This window comes from Dasypus novemcinctus, chromosome 23 (assembly GCF_030445035.2).
Source record: "Dasypus novemcinctus isolate mDasNov1 chromosome 23, mDasNov1.1.hap2, whole genome shotgun sequence".
NCBI lineage: Eukaryota > Metazoa > Chordata > Mammalia > Cingulata > Dasypodidae > Dasypus > Dasypus novemcinctus.
In genome coordinates this window covers 17,822,482-17,838,048 of record NC_080695.1, presented here as the reverse complement: position 1 = coordinate 17,838,048, position 15,567 = coordinate 17,822,482, and the positions used below count along the sequence as shown (strand labels likewise).

Here is a 15,567-nt window from a genome sequence, read left to right as displayed (position 1 = left end):
GTGCATTGGTATTAAGAATTTAACATGTGCCAGACATTGTTTCACGCACTCCATCAAAGATGTCTTAGATTATTCATAGGTGGGGCACAGAAGAACCAGAGAGCTTCAGAAGAGAATCAAAGGTTAGCCCTGGAGGGGACCAAGGATTTGAGCCCTGGGATGACTCAGGAATTCATCCCTCCAGATGAATTCTTCTCACGTGGACTGCACAGCAGTCTGCCCACCTTTGAATGTATCCCCAGCCTGTTTGCTACCAGTGTCAGAGAGATATGTTCCCAAACATAGGTCTGGTTGTTTAACAAGCTCTTTCTGTAGCTTCCCTGGTTGAGTCCAGACTCCCCAGCGCAGCCCAGGAGGCTCTTGCGGGCTTTCAGTCCGCCTCCCATTGTCCCCCCGTTGTGCTCCTTCCAGTTCTCCAAGCACACCTTGCCCTTCCATGCCCAGGTTCTGGATGCTTCCGCACGTGCTCTTGCCTCTCCTGGGAGGGCCCGTCTCTGCTGGCAGAAGCCACGCTCTTTTGCCCAGGCCTCTAAACAACCTCGCCTTCCTTGACCCTTCCAGTAGAGGGAGCCCTTCTCTTGCCCCATCCTGGTGTGGGATGCTGGGCAGGGGAAGGGGTGGGGGCTCTGGGGTCCCAGGAGATATCGGAATTCCCACCACTGCCTCTCATGAGCTGAGTTGGGCGAGTTTCTTAACTTCTCTGAATCTCTGTCCTCATCTCTGAAGTGTGTTGTCAAAAGAGAATTTTCAGGAAAAGTAAAAAATCATCACTTACACACAGATACAAAAATGAATATGTGCTAAAGATTTTATTTGACTCATAACGAGGGAACCAAGCAGATGTAACCGCTGGTTCAAAAGAGAGTTGGATTCTGCTGTGTGCTACAGAGTGGATGAAACTTGAAGACGCCATGTGGAGTGAAATTAGCCAGACACAAAAGGACAAATATTGTATGAGCTCATGGATATGAAAAAATTTGAATAAGAAATTTCGTAGGGTCAGAACCTAAAATATAGGTTACTATGGGCCAGGGTGAGGTAGGGAATGGGGAGCTAATGTTTAATTATAATGGAGTTTCTATTTGGGTTGATGGAAAAGATTTGGTAATGGATGGCCGTGATAGTACCACGACATTATGAATGTAATGAACAGTACTGAATTATATATTTGAATGTGGAAAGGAGGAAATTTAGGTCATTTTTTGTTATTTAGGTCATTCATATGTTACTAGAATAAAAATTAAAAGCTAAAGCGTAGGACCGTAAATGATGGGCTGTAGTTAATAGTACAAAATGTTCTTTCATGAATTATAACAAATGTACCACCCTAATGCAAGGTGTTGATAATAGGGTGGGAGAAGTGGATGTGGCTCAAGTGACTGAGGTCCTGCCTACCACAGGGAAAGTCCCAGTTCAGTTCCCAGTGCCTCAAAAAGTCAGGCCAGACAGGAAGCTGATGTGACAGTCTGGCACAGCAAGCTGATGCAACAAGATGATGCAATCAAGAGACACAAGCAGGAAAATATAATGAGACACAGTAAAGCCAGGAGTGGAGGTGGCTCAAGTGATTAGGTGCCTCCCTCCCACATGGGAGGCCCTGGGGTTCAGTTCCCTGTGCCTCCTAAAAGGAAGATGAGTACACAGTGAAGAAACACAGCAAGCATAAACAAGGGGGTGGGGAGAAATAAATAAATAAAATAAATCTTTAAAAAAACAAGTAGGGTGGTATATGGAGAAAAAAACACACCCTAATGTGAACTATGGACTAGAGTTAATAGTACAGTTATAACATTCTTTCCTCACTTGTAATAAAGGTATCACACTGATGAGAAGCATAAATAATGGGAGGGGGTTTAGATATATGGGTATGTTGTATTTTTAACATGAATTTTCTGTAAAATTACAATTTCTCTAAATAAGAAATACACCCCCAAATCAAGCAAACAAACAACAACAAAAAACCCACATAGGACTGTACAACAGTGAACTCTATTGTAAATGATGGACTATACTTAATAGCATAATTATAAAAAATGCTCATTCATGAATTGCACCTTATTAATTGTTCCTTAAGATGTTAATAATAGGGTGGTATATGAGGACTCTGGTTTCATGCATGATTGTTCTGTAACCTACAATTTCTCTAATAAAAAGAGAATTTGAGAAAAAAAGACACATTTATAGATCAGGAATATTGAAATGAACAAGCCAATAGCAGCAAAATGGGGTTTTCCACAAAGAAGGGGGGAGTCAGTTGAACCTCTAGCAGATAGAACTCAATCTGCATGTATAGCAGCTCCCTACAACTTACTGGGTTGTAAAACAGCTCCCACAGAAGCAGAGACTGATAAGGCAGAAGGGTGTGCTATAGACAATGCCTTGCTTTTTATTGAACACAAATTTTTCTCTACTTGTTCCTAGTCTAATATTTGTTTTTCCTTTCTTTCTGGGTTCAGGAAAGAGTGAACTTCCAGGTTCGCTTGTGGTTGAGAGAGGCCCTGTAACTGGATCTGTACAATGAGTTGAGTGAAATGACAGATGTCACTTAGGGGGCCAGACCATTTAGTTGTTGGTTCCCAGATTTTTTTTTTTTACCCTGCCTCTGTAATCAAGAAACCATGGTCAAGATGGAACCTCCATCCTTCTGTGCCCCTAAGTAGCTTCATGAGCCCACCCATGTTGGACATGTAGGATGAGTGAGACTTAAACTGAGCTGTGGGGGTTATTTGTTCTGCAGCATAACTTAATTTATCCTGACTGATATATCTCTCAAAGGATGCTGTGATGAAAATTCTTTCTGCAGGGCTTAGCATGTAGAAGTCTCTCAATCACTGTTCTTTCCTTCCCCAACATTCTACTACAGCACTTAACTACATTACATCATAATAATGTATTTGTGTTTTTCTGTTTCTTGCTAGAATTTGAGTGCCACTAAGCTAGAGAATGTGATTTGCTGGCCTCTGCCTTATCAAACAGCATTAGACCAGCTAGTGGTTCTTACAAATTGTTTACTGAATGAATAAATCAAGTATTGATTTGGAGCTCTGCCACTTGAGCTAGTGATTTAAATTCTGGGAGACTTAGATTTCTTTTTAATCTGTAAATTTTTTTTTTTTTTTTAAAGATTCATTTATTTATTTAATTTCCCCCCCTCCCCTGGTTGTCTGTTCTTGGTGTCTATTTGCTGCGTCTTGTTTCTTTGTCCGCTTCTGTTGTCGTCAGCAGCACGGGAAGTGTGGGCGGCGCCATTCCTGGGCAGGCTGCTCTTTCTTTTCACGCTGGGCGGCTTTCCTCACGGGGGCACTCCTTGCACGTGGGGCTCCCCCACGCGGGGGACACCCTTGCGTGGCACGGCACTCCTTGCGCGCATCAGCACTGCGCATGGCCAGCTCCACACGGGTCAAGGAGGCCCGGGGTTTGAACCGCGGACCTCCCATATGGTAGACGGACGCCCTAACCACTGGGCCAAAGTCCGTTTCCCTTAATCTGTAAATTGAAGGAAAAAATTTCCTCATGGAGTTGTAAAGAATGAAAAGAAATCACAATTTCTGCCTGGACTGCTGGCCGTGCTCCAGCTTGCCAGCAGTCCAGGAAGACTGTGAGAGGCCCTGGGGAGCCAGTCGTGGTGGGACCCAGCAAGGACACTGGCCCCTGGCAGTCCCCTCATGGAACAATCGATTCGTTTATCTCATAATTAGTGAAGTGCGAAAGGGGATCTATCTGATGTTCTGATTGGAAGGCCAAGATTTTCAATTGTGTAACTGATCAGTGGGGTCACATGGTGAGTGGCACGAGGAAGTGGACAAAACCCGGGATGTTGATGAAGAGAAACTGGTTACGGCCACAGTCCCACCACTGCCTGGTGTGTGACCTCAGACCCCCCACTCCAAGCCTCTGGGGCTTGGTTTCCCTGAAAATGGAATTAGTTCTTCTTACCCATCTCACTAGATTGAGAAATGCTCTCACGGCATTGTTGTTTCTTTCTCGCTGCGTGTTAAAAATGATAAGGTAATATATAAACACTCGTTATTTTACCATCCTTCTCCCATTGTGTTGTGCACTTTGTGCTTAATTGCCCGCTGACATGAGATCATGAACTCCTAGGAAACGGAAAGAACTGTGCTCAGGCCCTACTGCATGTAGCAGAGTCTAGCGCTGAGTGGGTAAAAATGAATGGCTCTCAACTGGATGACAAGAAGAAAAGAGTGGATGGAAAGAACCAGGCGTGGCATGGACAAGACTCCTCATCACTGCAATTGCCTCTCGCTCACTGTCTGCTTGCCAGGGCTGCTCCGACAAATACAGCGCAATGGGTGGGCTCAAGCAGCATTTATTGTCTCACGGTTGCAGAGGCACTGAAGCATCGGTGAGAACGGTGAGAACGTGCTTTCTCCCAGAGTTAGGGGTGCTCCAGCGATGGCCGTGCTCCATTACCTGGCCATTTCACTCTCTCCTCTCTGACTCCTACTAGTTACTGGCTTCTTTGATTGCATCTGAATTTCCTCTCCTTGTAAGACCTCCATCACATGGATTAAAAGCCACCCCAATCCAATGTGGCTGCCCCTCCATTAACAATATCTTCAAAAGGCCCTACTTACAAATGAGTCACAGTGGAGCGGATACAGCTCAGCGGTTGAGCACCTGCCTTGCATGTACAAGGGTCCGGGTTCAATCCCCAGTACCTCCTTAAAAAAAAAATCACACCCACAGGAACACAGATTAAGATGGACACATCTTTTCTTGGGGTACTTGACCTAATCCACCCGGCTTACCAAAACCTGCCCATCTTCCTGGGCCCAGCTCCAGCCTCATTTCTGAAGCCTACATCTCTCTTTTAGATGGTTAAGGAGTATGCGTTAGTATATTGAGGGAATTCAGGAGCTGCAAGGCACCCCAAGCATCTTCTCTTCCAACCTCCTTGTTTCATGAATGACTATACTACGGCGCAAGTTCACCCAGACCTGTTAGCCAAATGGTGGCGCGATGGCTTTGTGCGTATTTACCTGCTCCCCCGGCCCCTGTACTGCACTCTGAAGATTGAGCTCAGTTTTCGTTTCCATATCCCTCCCCTGCCCTCCTCCCTCAGAGCCTAGCACATGACCCCAAATCTTAAGTAGATCCTAGTAAAGACTCACAGAATGGACTTTTCTGCAAATGGGCCAGTAGTCAGGCGAGAAGCAGGAGGGACGGTCAGAGAGGAAAGGAGAATGCTGCCATCTGCTGGCAAGTGTGTGGAGCTGCGGATAAAGTCCTTGCTGATAAACGCCGCGGTCGCACACCTGGATGTCCTGCCCTCTTCCCATTGAGCGGAGCCTGGGCAAAGGGTGTCTGGAAACATTTGTCTGTGGTCTCGTATTCCAAAAATACTTACTGAGTCCTTCGTCTGTGCAAACATATTTAGATATAACCCCTGACCTTATGAGCAGAGGGCATAAATATCTATGTTAAAACTGCAAACAAGTGCCCTAAGAGGGGCCGCAAAATAAGCCAGAGGCTTCAGGGCCGGGAAGGGCCGCTGCTGTCTGGGGTTCGGGGGGAATCACCGAGGCCCCACGGAAACAGGACCCGGGCGTTCTGGCCGAATGGGAGAGTCGCTTGGCCGTTGAGGGTCCAGCTCGGCAAGTAGGGTTTTGGCCCAGAGAGGCTGGGAACGGAGAGAAGATGCCCCAGCAGAGGAAGAGTGGTTCGGGGACGGAAGGACCCCACCAGTTGAAGGCCCGTGTGAGCCGGGGGTCGTCACGCCTTCTTCCTGCAGCAGAGCAGCAAGGGGGACCAGCGGGGCAGAGAGCTCTTGCTCGCTGGGGGAGGTGTGGGGGAGAGGCAGGCGAGGCCCGGCCAGGTGAGCCCACGTTGTGGTTGACGGGCTGCACCCCTGAGGCCCGCCAGCCTCCCACCTCTTTGGGGCCTTTCTCCTTGGGGTCCGCTCTGCCCCTGTACGTACGGCTGTTCCCTTGCCCCCTTTGCAGTCAACTCAGAGACGCGAGTTTTTCCATCAGCCTCCCACTCTGGTTGTGTGCTCGACCCCACGCCCTTGGAGGCTGCCTTACCTCCCCCACTGCCCACTGGTGGTTCCTGAGATTACCCCCCAAAAGACTAGGTGCGCTCCAATTTGTATCTCAGGACCTGTTTCTGGAGAAACTCAATCTAAAATATCCCAGAAGAACTGGGATACTAGGTTAGGAAGATTGGACTCAGGGGATAAGTGGCTGCTTCATGCCAAGTAGTAACAGCCCTTGTTCTGAGTTGGTGACCCTTATCTCACATCTTCTCCACATTCTCTCCTGTCTCTTGGCTTCTAAGGACTTCCAGTTTTAACAGAGCTGGGTTCATAGTGCTACACAGAGGCCCAAGAATTCGTTATGTCCCTGTCTCTGCCCTCACGTAGAAGGTCTGGCCTGTCTAGTGGAATGCCTCTATTACTGGCCACGAATTCCGAGAGTCTTTCTTTTATCATATTCTTTCTGTTAGAAAACTTCCTTTAGCCATTCTTTCAGATTAGACAGCTGGAATTATCATCCAGCACTCCTCTTTCTTATAAGTGACCTAAATACAGAAATTAAAAGACAAAGACTGTGAGAATGGATTTTAAAAAATAAAAGGACCCAACGTCTATAAGAAAGTCGCTTCAACTCTAATGACATAGCTAGGTTGAAAGTAAAAGGTTGGATAAATGATATAGCACACAAACATTAATCAAAAATAAACAGGAGTGGCTATATTAATATCAGATTAAGTAGACTTCAGAGCAAAGAAAATTGCAGGAGACATTACAAAATGATAGAAGGGTCGATCCACCAAGAGGACAGAGCAGTCCTTAAGTGAGAGTATACACCCCAAACCACAGAGCTGCAATATATATGAAGCAAACGCTGTTAGAAAGAAAAGGAGAACTAGAAAAATCAACAATTATAGTTGGAGACTTCAACATCCCTCTCCCAACAATTGATAGAACAATTAGACAGAAAATCAGCCAAGATATACCCAACAGGGCCATAAACCAACAGGATCTAATCGGCACGTAGTGAACCCTCCACTCAATAACCACAGAAGATACATTCTCTTCCAGCGCCCAGGTAACAGAGACTAAGATACATCATAGTCTCAAAACAATAATCTAAGAAATTAGATAAATAAGAGCAGAATAAAACCAAAGTAAGCGGAAGGAAAGAAATTAGAGAGTAGAAAGCAATGAAATTGAAAACAGAAAAACAATAGGGAAAATCAATGAAGCCAAAAGTAAGTTTTTGAAAAGAGCAATAAAATTCACAAACCTTTAGCAAGACTGTCAAAGAAAAACAGAGAGAAGACACATGACCAATAATAGGAACAAAATGGGGCATCACTGTGGACCCTGCACACGTCAAAGGAATAATGAGGGAATACCATGAACACACATAAATGTGACAGCTTAGATGAAATGGACCAATTCCATGAAAAAACACAAACTACCACAACTCACCCAATATAAAATAGAACATTTGAGTATTCCTACATATAAACGAAAATCAAATTCATCATTTAAACGCCCCCCCTCCAAAAAAGAAATCTCCAGGCTCAAATGGTTTAACCAGAGAATTTTGCTAAAGACTCAAAGAATTAACAGATTCAATACAATTTTATCCAGAAAATAGAAGAGGAGGGAATACTTCTCAATTCATTTTATGAAGCCAGTATTACCCTGATATCAAAACCAAACAAAGATTATACCAAAAAAAAAAAAAAAAAAAAGAAAACTATAGACCAATACTCCTCATGAATATACATATCCTTAACAAAATACTGGCAGATAGAATTCAGAGGTATATCTAAATAATTATATATCCTGACCAAGTGGGGTTTATTCCAGGGAAGCAAGACTGGCTCCATATATATATATATATTTTAAAGATTTATTTATTTACTTATTTCTCTCCCCTTCCCGCCCCCCCTCCCCCGTTGTCTGTTCTCTGTGTTTATTTGCTGTGTCGTCTTCTTTGTCTGCTTCTGTTGTTGTCAGCGGCATGGGAATCTGTGTTTCTTTTTTGTTGCATCATCTTGTTGTGTCAGCTCTCCGTGTGGGCGGCACCAATCCTGGGCAGGCTGCACTTTCTTTCGTGCTGGGTGGCTCTCCATATGGGGCGCACTCCTTGCGCGTGGGGCTCCCCTACGCGGGGGACACCCCTGCGTGGCACGGCACTCCTTGCGCACATCAGCACTGAGCATGGGCCAGCTCCACATGGGTCAAGGAGGCCCGGGGTTTGAACCGCAGACCTCCCATGTGGTAGATGGACACCCTAACCACTGGGCCAAGTCCGCTTCCCTATATTTTAAAAATCAATCAATGTAATCCAACATATTAACAGTCTAATGAAGAAAAATTGCGTGATTAACTCAGTAGATGCAGAAAAAGCATTTGACAAATTTCACTACCCATTCATGGTAAAAATTCTCAGAAAACTAGAAACAAGGGAAACTCCTCAACTTGAAAAAGAACATCTACAAAAACCCACAGCTAACATCATACTTAATGGTGAAAGCCTGAATGCTTTCCCCCTAAAATTGGAAATAAAGTCTGCTCTCACCACTCTTTTTCAACAAAGGACATGAATTCTAGCCAGGGCCATAAGGCAAGAAAAGAAACTAAAGGAGTACAGATTGGAAAGGAAGAAATAAGGCTGTCCCTATTTTCAGATGATATGACTGTCTGTAAGATTCTACTTAAAGAGCCAAAAGAAAAAGAAAAGAAGGAAAAAGGAAAAAAAACCTCCCAGAAGTAATGTATATGACTTCAACAAGTGCTGAGCTGAGCTGCCAGGAGTTAAAAGTAGTTGATTAAGACAATAGGCTGAAATGAAAGCAACAGTCAGGTCTTTAATCCCTTACAATGATATGTATAAGCAAGAGGTTCATCCATGGAAAGTGCCAGCTCCCCCCCCCCCCCGTTTCCATTCTCCCCCATGAACGGCACTGCTGGCAAGGACCAGACGGCTCAGCTCAAACACAGGGCTCAACTTGCAGCTGAGGGAGCTTGAACGAAAGGCTGCAAGGTTGCCCCCCTTCCCCACCCCATAAGGAGATCTCAGCAAGGTGCCTGGGGAAGGAGTGCAGACAGAAGGGATCACAGCTCCCTTCAGAGATGGCGAAACCCCGGCTGCGCACCCAGTAAGCAAGGCAACGTGAATTACTAAAACGATTTTGAAAAAGAAGAAAGTTGGGGCTTTCAAGACTTCGTAAGTCTTGAAATTTAGTAAACAAATAGTAATAATCAAGACTGTGTCATGCTGGCAGGGGCTGGGCACAGAGGCCAGAGGAGCAACACAGAGAACCCAGAAACACGACTGATTGTGGCCAGCTGATGATTTTTTCCCATTTCTAATTACAAATGCTAGGAACTAGGCCAAGAGCCTGCTTAGTGAATCAGAATATTTCTTCCTCGGGGAATAGGGAGGTTATGGCATCCATAAAATTCATAATATAATAAAATTACATTCACTAGCTACAATAACAACTGTCATTTACAATGCGTTTTCCCCACCCTCTCTGAATTTTATGGTCTAGGCTCAGAGAAGATAGTCACTGGATACAAGAGCACAGGGTCAGAAAGTGGCAACGCTTGCCAAGGACTTCCTGAATGCAAGCTCCAAATTCTTAATGAGCTTGATTGAAATCAATCACCACCTTGTCAGAAAAGCCTTCCTGGCCACCCTATTGAAATAGCACCATCATTTTCTTTTATCCTTCTTTATTTTCTTCCTAGCACTCATCACAGAGAGATGGTATGTGGACTTGTTCTCGTTTTTTGGGGGGGCAGAGAGGCAGCTACCACTTTTAAAGTGTTTTATTGGGAAGTGGATGTGGCTCAAGCGATTGGGCTCCTGTCTACTATATGGAGGTCCACAGTTCGATTCTGGGGGCCTCCTGGTGAAGGCAATCTAGCCTGTGCGGTGAGCTAGCCCATGTGGAGTGCGGGCCTGCATGGCGAGCTGACCCGAGTAGAGTGCTGGTCCTAGCAGAGAGCTGGTGCAGCAAGGTGATGCAACAAAAAGAGACACAGAGGGAAGACAATAAGAGACATAGCAAACCAGGGAGCTGAGGTGGTGCAAGAGATTGAGTGCCTCTCTCCCACACCAGAAGGTCCCAGGATCGATTCCCAGTGTCACCAAAAGAGAGGACAAGCAGACACAGAAGAACGTACGGCAAATGGTCAAAAAGAGCAGACGACGGGGGGTGGGAATGGAGGGGGGTGGTAAATAAACCAATCTTTAAAAAAAATAAAGCGTTTTATTATTATTTCGTGTATGGTGCTGAAGACTTTAATCATTTCATTAACTCATGTACATTTTTAAAAAATTCTTTCATGTTTTGTAAATATTTCAGACCTTCTCCAGGTATTTTTTTTTTAATTTTATTAATTTTATTTTCAAACACTCTATACCCATGGACCAAAACCTCTCCCTTCCCCCTACCCTCAGTAACCTCTAAATGGCCATCTGATTTTTTACAAAAGTGCAAAAGCAATTCAATGGAGCAAAGAGAATCTTTTCAACAAATGGTCTAGTAAGAGCAATCGGATCTCCATATACAAAATAAAAATATGAACCTAAACCTACACCTCACAGCTCATACCTCATACAAAAACTAACTCAAAATGCATCATAGATTTAAATGTAAAACTATACAGCACTTAGAGGAAAAGAGGGAAATCTTTGGGGCCTAGGGTTTGGAGAAGCATTCTTAGGCATAATTTCAAAGGCATGATCCATAAAAGATGAAAATTGGAAAACTAGACTTCATCAAAATTAAAAACTTTAGCTCTGCAAAAGACTCTATTAAAAGGACGAAAAAAAAAGCTACAGACTAGGAGAAATATTTGCAAACCTTTTTCATACAGATACCTTCACTTGTATCTAGGATTTATAAAGAACTCTCAAAACTCCACAGTGAAAACAATCTCAGAAAGTGGGCAAAGGACATGACAGGATATGAGATGTTTCACAGAGTTTAACTTTCCAAAAAACCTAAACTTATTTCTCCAAATAATGTTGAAACATTTAACAGGCATTTCCCCCGAAGGTGTTCAACTCTTCCTTGCTTTTCTGCACAAACGAACAGAACCACGAGGCAGAGTGCCCCATGGGGCTCGGGGTGGACCCCTGCCCAGCAGTCGACCACACCTATTGACTCGTTCTCTTTCCTTGAGGAAAACTCAGGTTTTGTTGACCAAGAATGTTTCTTACCAAGTCCAGTCTTTATGAAAAACCTTTATTGAAAGACTCAAGTCTGGTAGAAAATACCCTCTCCCCGCCACCAGGTCCAGAGGGCCTTCTGTTATGGATAATTCTCCAGTCTCTGCCGAGGGCAGCGGGGCTGACAGTGGGGTCCAGCTGGGCGTGGGCTGAAGTCCGGCAGAGTCACGATTGCTGGGTTTGCAGTGAAGCAATGTATTTTTGCACCCATTTTTCCTTAGGATTTGTACAGACTTTCTGGCCTCTCTTGGTAGTGAATCTGCGGGAGAGAGACACTGACAGTCAATACCGAGAGGCTCTGCCTCCTAGGAAGGGTTAGAAAGGGAGGGAAAGTTCTGGAAGGGAGCTCCCTGACCAGGCTTTTTGCCTGTCACACCCGTGACACGCTATTCCTGTTCCTTGTTCTCCTTCCTCACCACTATCCTGTTTTCCACTCTCCACGCTTCCAGAACCACACTTCAACTCCCCGTGGCAGTATCGTCCAGCAGCTCCCAGGCATAGCACAGAACCTGTAAAATGCCACCTAACACCTTAATATAAAACAGCTTTATTGCTATAGAATTCACATGCCATACAACTCACCCATTTCAAATGTGCAGGCAATTCAACAGCTTTTGGTATGTTCACGCAATTATACAACCATCACCTCTCAACTTTAGAACTTTTTCATCACCCCATTCTCATAGTGTGATCGCCTTGGCTGCTTAAATAGGATTCCCGTCTCCCCTACCAAGGTGTGAGCTCATTAAAAGCAGGGCTCTTGGGGCACACCGTCGGTGGGCCATGTTCCTTCCACCAAACCCCGCCAACATGCTATTCAGGCGCTTCGTGCCGGCCGGACCTCGTGGTGGGAAGCTGGACGCAACTGATCGGCAGGGGCTTCAGCTGATGCACTCCAGTATGGAGCCAGGCCCCACCTTTCAAACACACGCAGCTCACTGGCCTCATCCTCAAGTTTCTCCCCAGGGCCCACCAAAAGTATGCCCAACAGGCCTGGCACAAAGTGAAGATGGATGCAAAATGGACAGCTGGAAGATGGGCCAAGGAGATCAAAGCCAGAGAAAGGAAAGCTGAGGTGACAGATTTTGACTGTTATAAAGGTATGGAGGGGAAGCAGGAGTGGCTCGAGCAATTGGGCTCCCACTGACCACATGGGAAGTCCCCAGTTCATTTCCTGATGCCTCCTGAAGAAGACAGCAAGCTGGCATGACAGGCAGGCGCAGCAAGATGACGCAACAAGAGACACGAGAAAAACAATGACAGACACAACGAAGCAGGGAATGGAGATGACTCAAGTGATTTAGTGCCCCCCTCCCACTTCGGAGGTCCCAGATACGGTTCCCAGTGCCTCCTAAAGAAACAAGAAGACAGACACAGCAAGTGCAAACAATGAGGAGGTGGGAAGAAATAAATAAATCAAATAAATCTTTAAAAAAAAATAAAAGAAAATGAGGAACAGAAAAATTAGGCCTGATGTTAAGAAGCTTTCAGAGCCAGCTCCCCTGAAGGCTTCTCTCCAAAAAAAAACCTGCTGCTAAGGGAGCTGCAGCAGCTGCTACTAAGGTCCCAGCAAAATAGATGACCTCTGTGGGCAAGAGGGCTTCAGTCCAGAAACTTCCTGCCCAGAAAGTCACAGGCCCGAAGGCAGGGGCTCCAACACCTTCTAAGGGTCAGAAACTTCCAGCTCAGAAAGCATGAGACTTATAAAAGTAATAAAGGTTCTTTTTGATATGCTACAAAAAGAGAGAGAGAGTCTTGGTCCATGTCCCTAAGTTTCCTCCAGCCTTGAGCGCCCGAAGGCACTCAGAAGTGCTCAGGGGCCTGGAGCTCCCTTGCAAGGCCCAGTGTCTGTGTCCCCTCCCCTTGAGTTTGGGCCAACCTCAGGAACTGGTAGAAATGACACTCCATGGTTGCCAAGGCAGAGTTATCAAAGGTGACGACGCTTCTGCCTGCTTCACAGGAGCACTTGTGCTGGGACCTTACGCCCCCACGCCCCCAGGTAGCCATGCTGGGAGGAAGCCCAGCCTAGCTCAACGGGGAGACCACAGAGAGGGCCCCGGAAGGGAGGCTTTCCAGGAAGAGAGGGACGCCCGCCTGCCCCAGCTGGCCCGGCGCTAGCTCCACCTGGCGGCAAGCACTCAAGCTCCACAAAACCAGAACCCTCCAGCCGAGCCTTTCCTGACCCACAGGAACCGTGAGAGCTAATAAAATGACTGCTGTCATTTTAAGCCACTACATTTTGGGGTGGTCTGTTAGGTGGAAATTGATAACCGGTCCAGATCTCTCATGAGGAGGTGCTGGCAGGTGGGCTGAGCACTGGACGGGGAGTCCAGATTTGTACATGACAACCCTCCCGGTTGCGGCTGGGAGGTGTTGGGCAGCTGGCTTAATCTTTCAGGTATGCACTTCCTTGGTGGTGAGCAGGGAAATCCTCTCAGCCCCGCCTTTCCCCGAAGGCCGAAGTGAGAACTAGAGGGCTCTGGAAATGGAAAGGTGCTGGGCAGGTGGGAAGAAGATGATGAAGACAATGCTTGAAGGGGAGAGGAGGAAGGAGAAGGCGGTCAAAGAGCAGGGTGGGTAGGAGCGACTTTGGAACCCCCTTCAGCCGCCAGATCACTCCCTGCTCCACTCCCAGGGAAACCACTCCCCTGGACTCAGCCTGAGTTGTGCACCCTTTGCTGCTGGAGAGAAAATGTGCACCCCACTTCCCCACACTCGCTCTCTAGAATGAATCGCTTCACATTTAAACCAGTTAGCCAAGTAGCACACTTGTTTGCTGCACAATCCCAGCTCATTCATTCAGTCAATCAACCGGACAAATACTTATTGAGCACCTACTATGTGCTAGGCCTTGTGCTGGGGAGAGAGCGGGGAACCGTCTAGGAGAGCCCCCCACCTCACCCTGGACTCCCAGATTCCCACACTGACCAGTTGCCCTGGACCACCTTGGGGTCCCTCTGGCCCTGCCGGGCTTCAGTGGTGGGCGGGCCACTGAGGAGGAAGGAGGGAAGGGGCCGGGGTGCCCATGTGACCGGACAGACGGAGCCTCGCAGTTAATCCGGCCCCATTTAACTTGCCTTGCCCAAGGTCTGCCCAAGGTCGCACAGTCTGGAAGTGACGGAGCTTCAGCTTTGCTGCAGCTGAAGGCTCCCCGCCAGGTAATGGTTAACAGCTCGCTCCTTTTACTGATGAGCCCCGCGTGAACTGGCCGGGCCAGACAACCTCCTCCCACCTGGGCTTCATCCCACCTTCGAGTCCGTCTGCCTGGGGCGCCCAAGCTCCTCCCTGCACCTGGGACACTCCCACCTGGGGTCCCGATGTAAATGTCGCTTCCGCAGGGGGACCTTCCCTGCACCCTGTTGCGTCCTCTGGTGCCCCATCTCCTCCACCCCCAGTCTCCTGCACAGTTTCCATGAATGCTCTTGTACGAATGTCTTTTCACGTGGCCTTTCTTCTGCTAAATTGTAAGGTCCACAGGGGCTGAGGACCCTTTTGCCCCGAGCACACGGTGCCCGGCACGTGGGATGAAGGTCAGCAAACTGATACCCAGGGTCACGCATGGCAGCGGCAGAGGCCGGCTACACCCCACGCTACCGGCATCGCATTCTGAGGCTCTTCCTGACTCTTGGGGGGAAGGGGGGGTCTGCCCAGCTCCCACCCAATCCCGTCACCAGTGGGGACCCTGCGAGTCTTCACGAGAAGTACTCACATCACAGCAGGCTGGGAGCAGCTGCTCCTGGAGAACTCGTAGTTTCGTATCCAGTTCCGGGGAAGGACCTTGTGGCTGTACTGGAAGCAGCAGAAGCGGGCCACGTCAGTGCCACCTAAACACAGGGAGAGAAAGGCCCTTGAGACGCCCCTGTCCTCTCGCCCCCAGGCAGCCTAGGCGGGCCACGGGGCAGATACGTACGAGTGGCCGCCCCAAGGTGCACGAGGTGCGCGCTGAGGAGGAGAGCCAGCAGGACACCGCGCGCGGAGGGGAAGCTCTCCATGGTGCTGGCGCCTTCGCAGCCCTCCTCTTGCCTCCTGCCCGGGCTCGCCTCCTTATATGAGCCTGACGTCCTGCTGCTATTTCCAGAGAATTTTGTGGCTGAAAACAAAAGCAGCCCTTTTGACCCAACCATGGAGGGGTAACCTGATAGCCATGGGAGGCAGGGGGAGGTGGGAACATGAGGGGCGGGGGGAGGCGAGAGCATGCCATTGGGAGACTCTGAGCCAGAACTATTGACCAAGTCCAAAAGGAGTTGTCTGAAAAAGAGTAGAGGAAATGAAGTAACGATTCCAGCGAACTGACCTAGGATCCCTGAGAATACAATTAGCCATGTCGTCAGTGGTTATGATC

General features: G+C 47.4%; 1 protein-coding gene across 1 annotated transcript; it reads right to left on the bottom strand.

The window, feature by feature from the left end:
* Positions 1-10,240: 10,240 nt before the first annotated feature.
* On the bottom strand, positions 10,241-15,304 carry CCL26 (C-C motif chemokine ligand 26). Its single transcript, XM_004452118.4, has 3 exons — positions 15,136-15,304; positions 14,935-15,049; positions 10,241-11,484 (listed from the first exon to the last, which is right to left on the bottom strand). The coding sequence occupies exons 1-3, from the start codon at positions 15,215-15,217 to the stop codon at positions 11,391-11,393; spliced, it is 291 nt and encodes a 96-aa protein (XP_004452175.1). The 5' UTR covers positions 15,218-15,304; the 3' UTR covers positions 10,241-11,390.
* Positions 15,305-15,567: the final 263 nt, after the last annotated feature.

Bases quoted from the DNA above. Each gene is read 5' to 3' on its own strand.
- CCL26 (XM_004452118.4), bottom strand. From the start codon at position 15,217: ATGGAGAGCTTCCCCTCCGCGCGCGGTGTCCTGCTGGCTCTCCTCCTC. The intron at 15,050-15,135 runs GTACGTATCTGC...CCCTGTGTTTAG, and splicing joins GCACCTTGGGGCGGCCACTC to GTGGCACTGACGTGGCCCGC. The intron at 11,485-14,934 runs GTGAGTACTTCT...TCTCTCCCGCAG, and splicing joins TGCTCCCAGCCTGCTGTGAT to ATTCACTACCAAGAGAGGCC.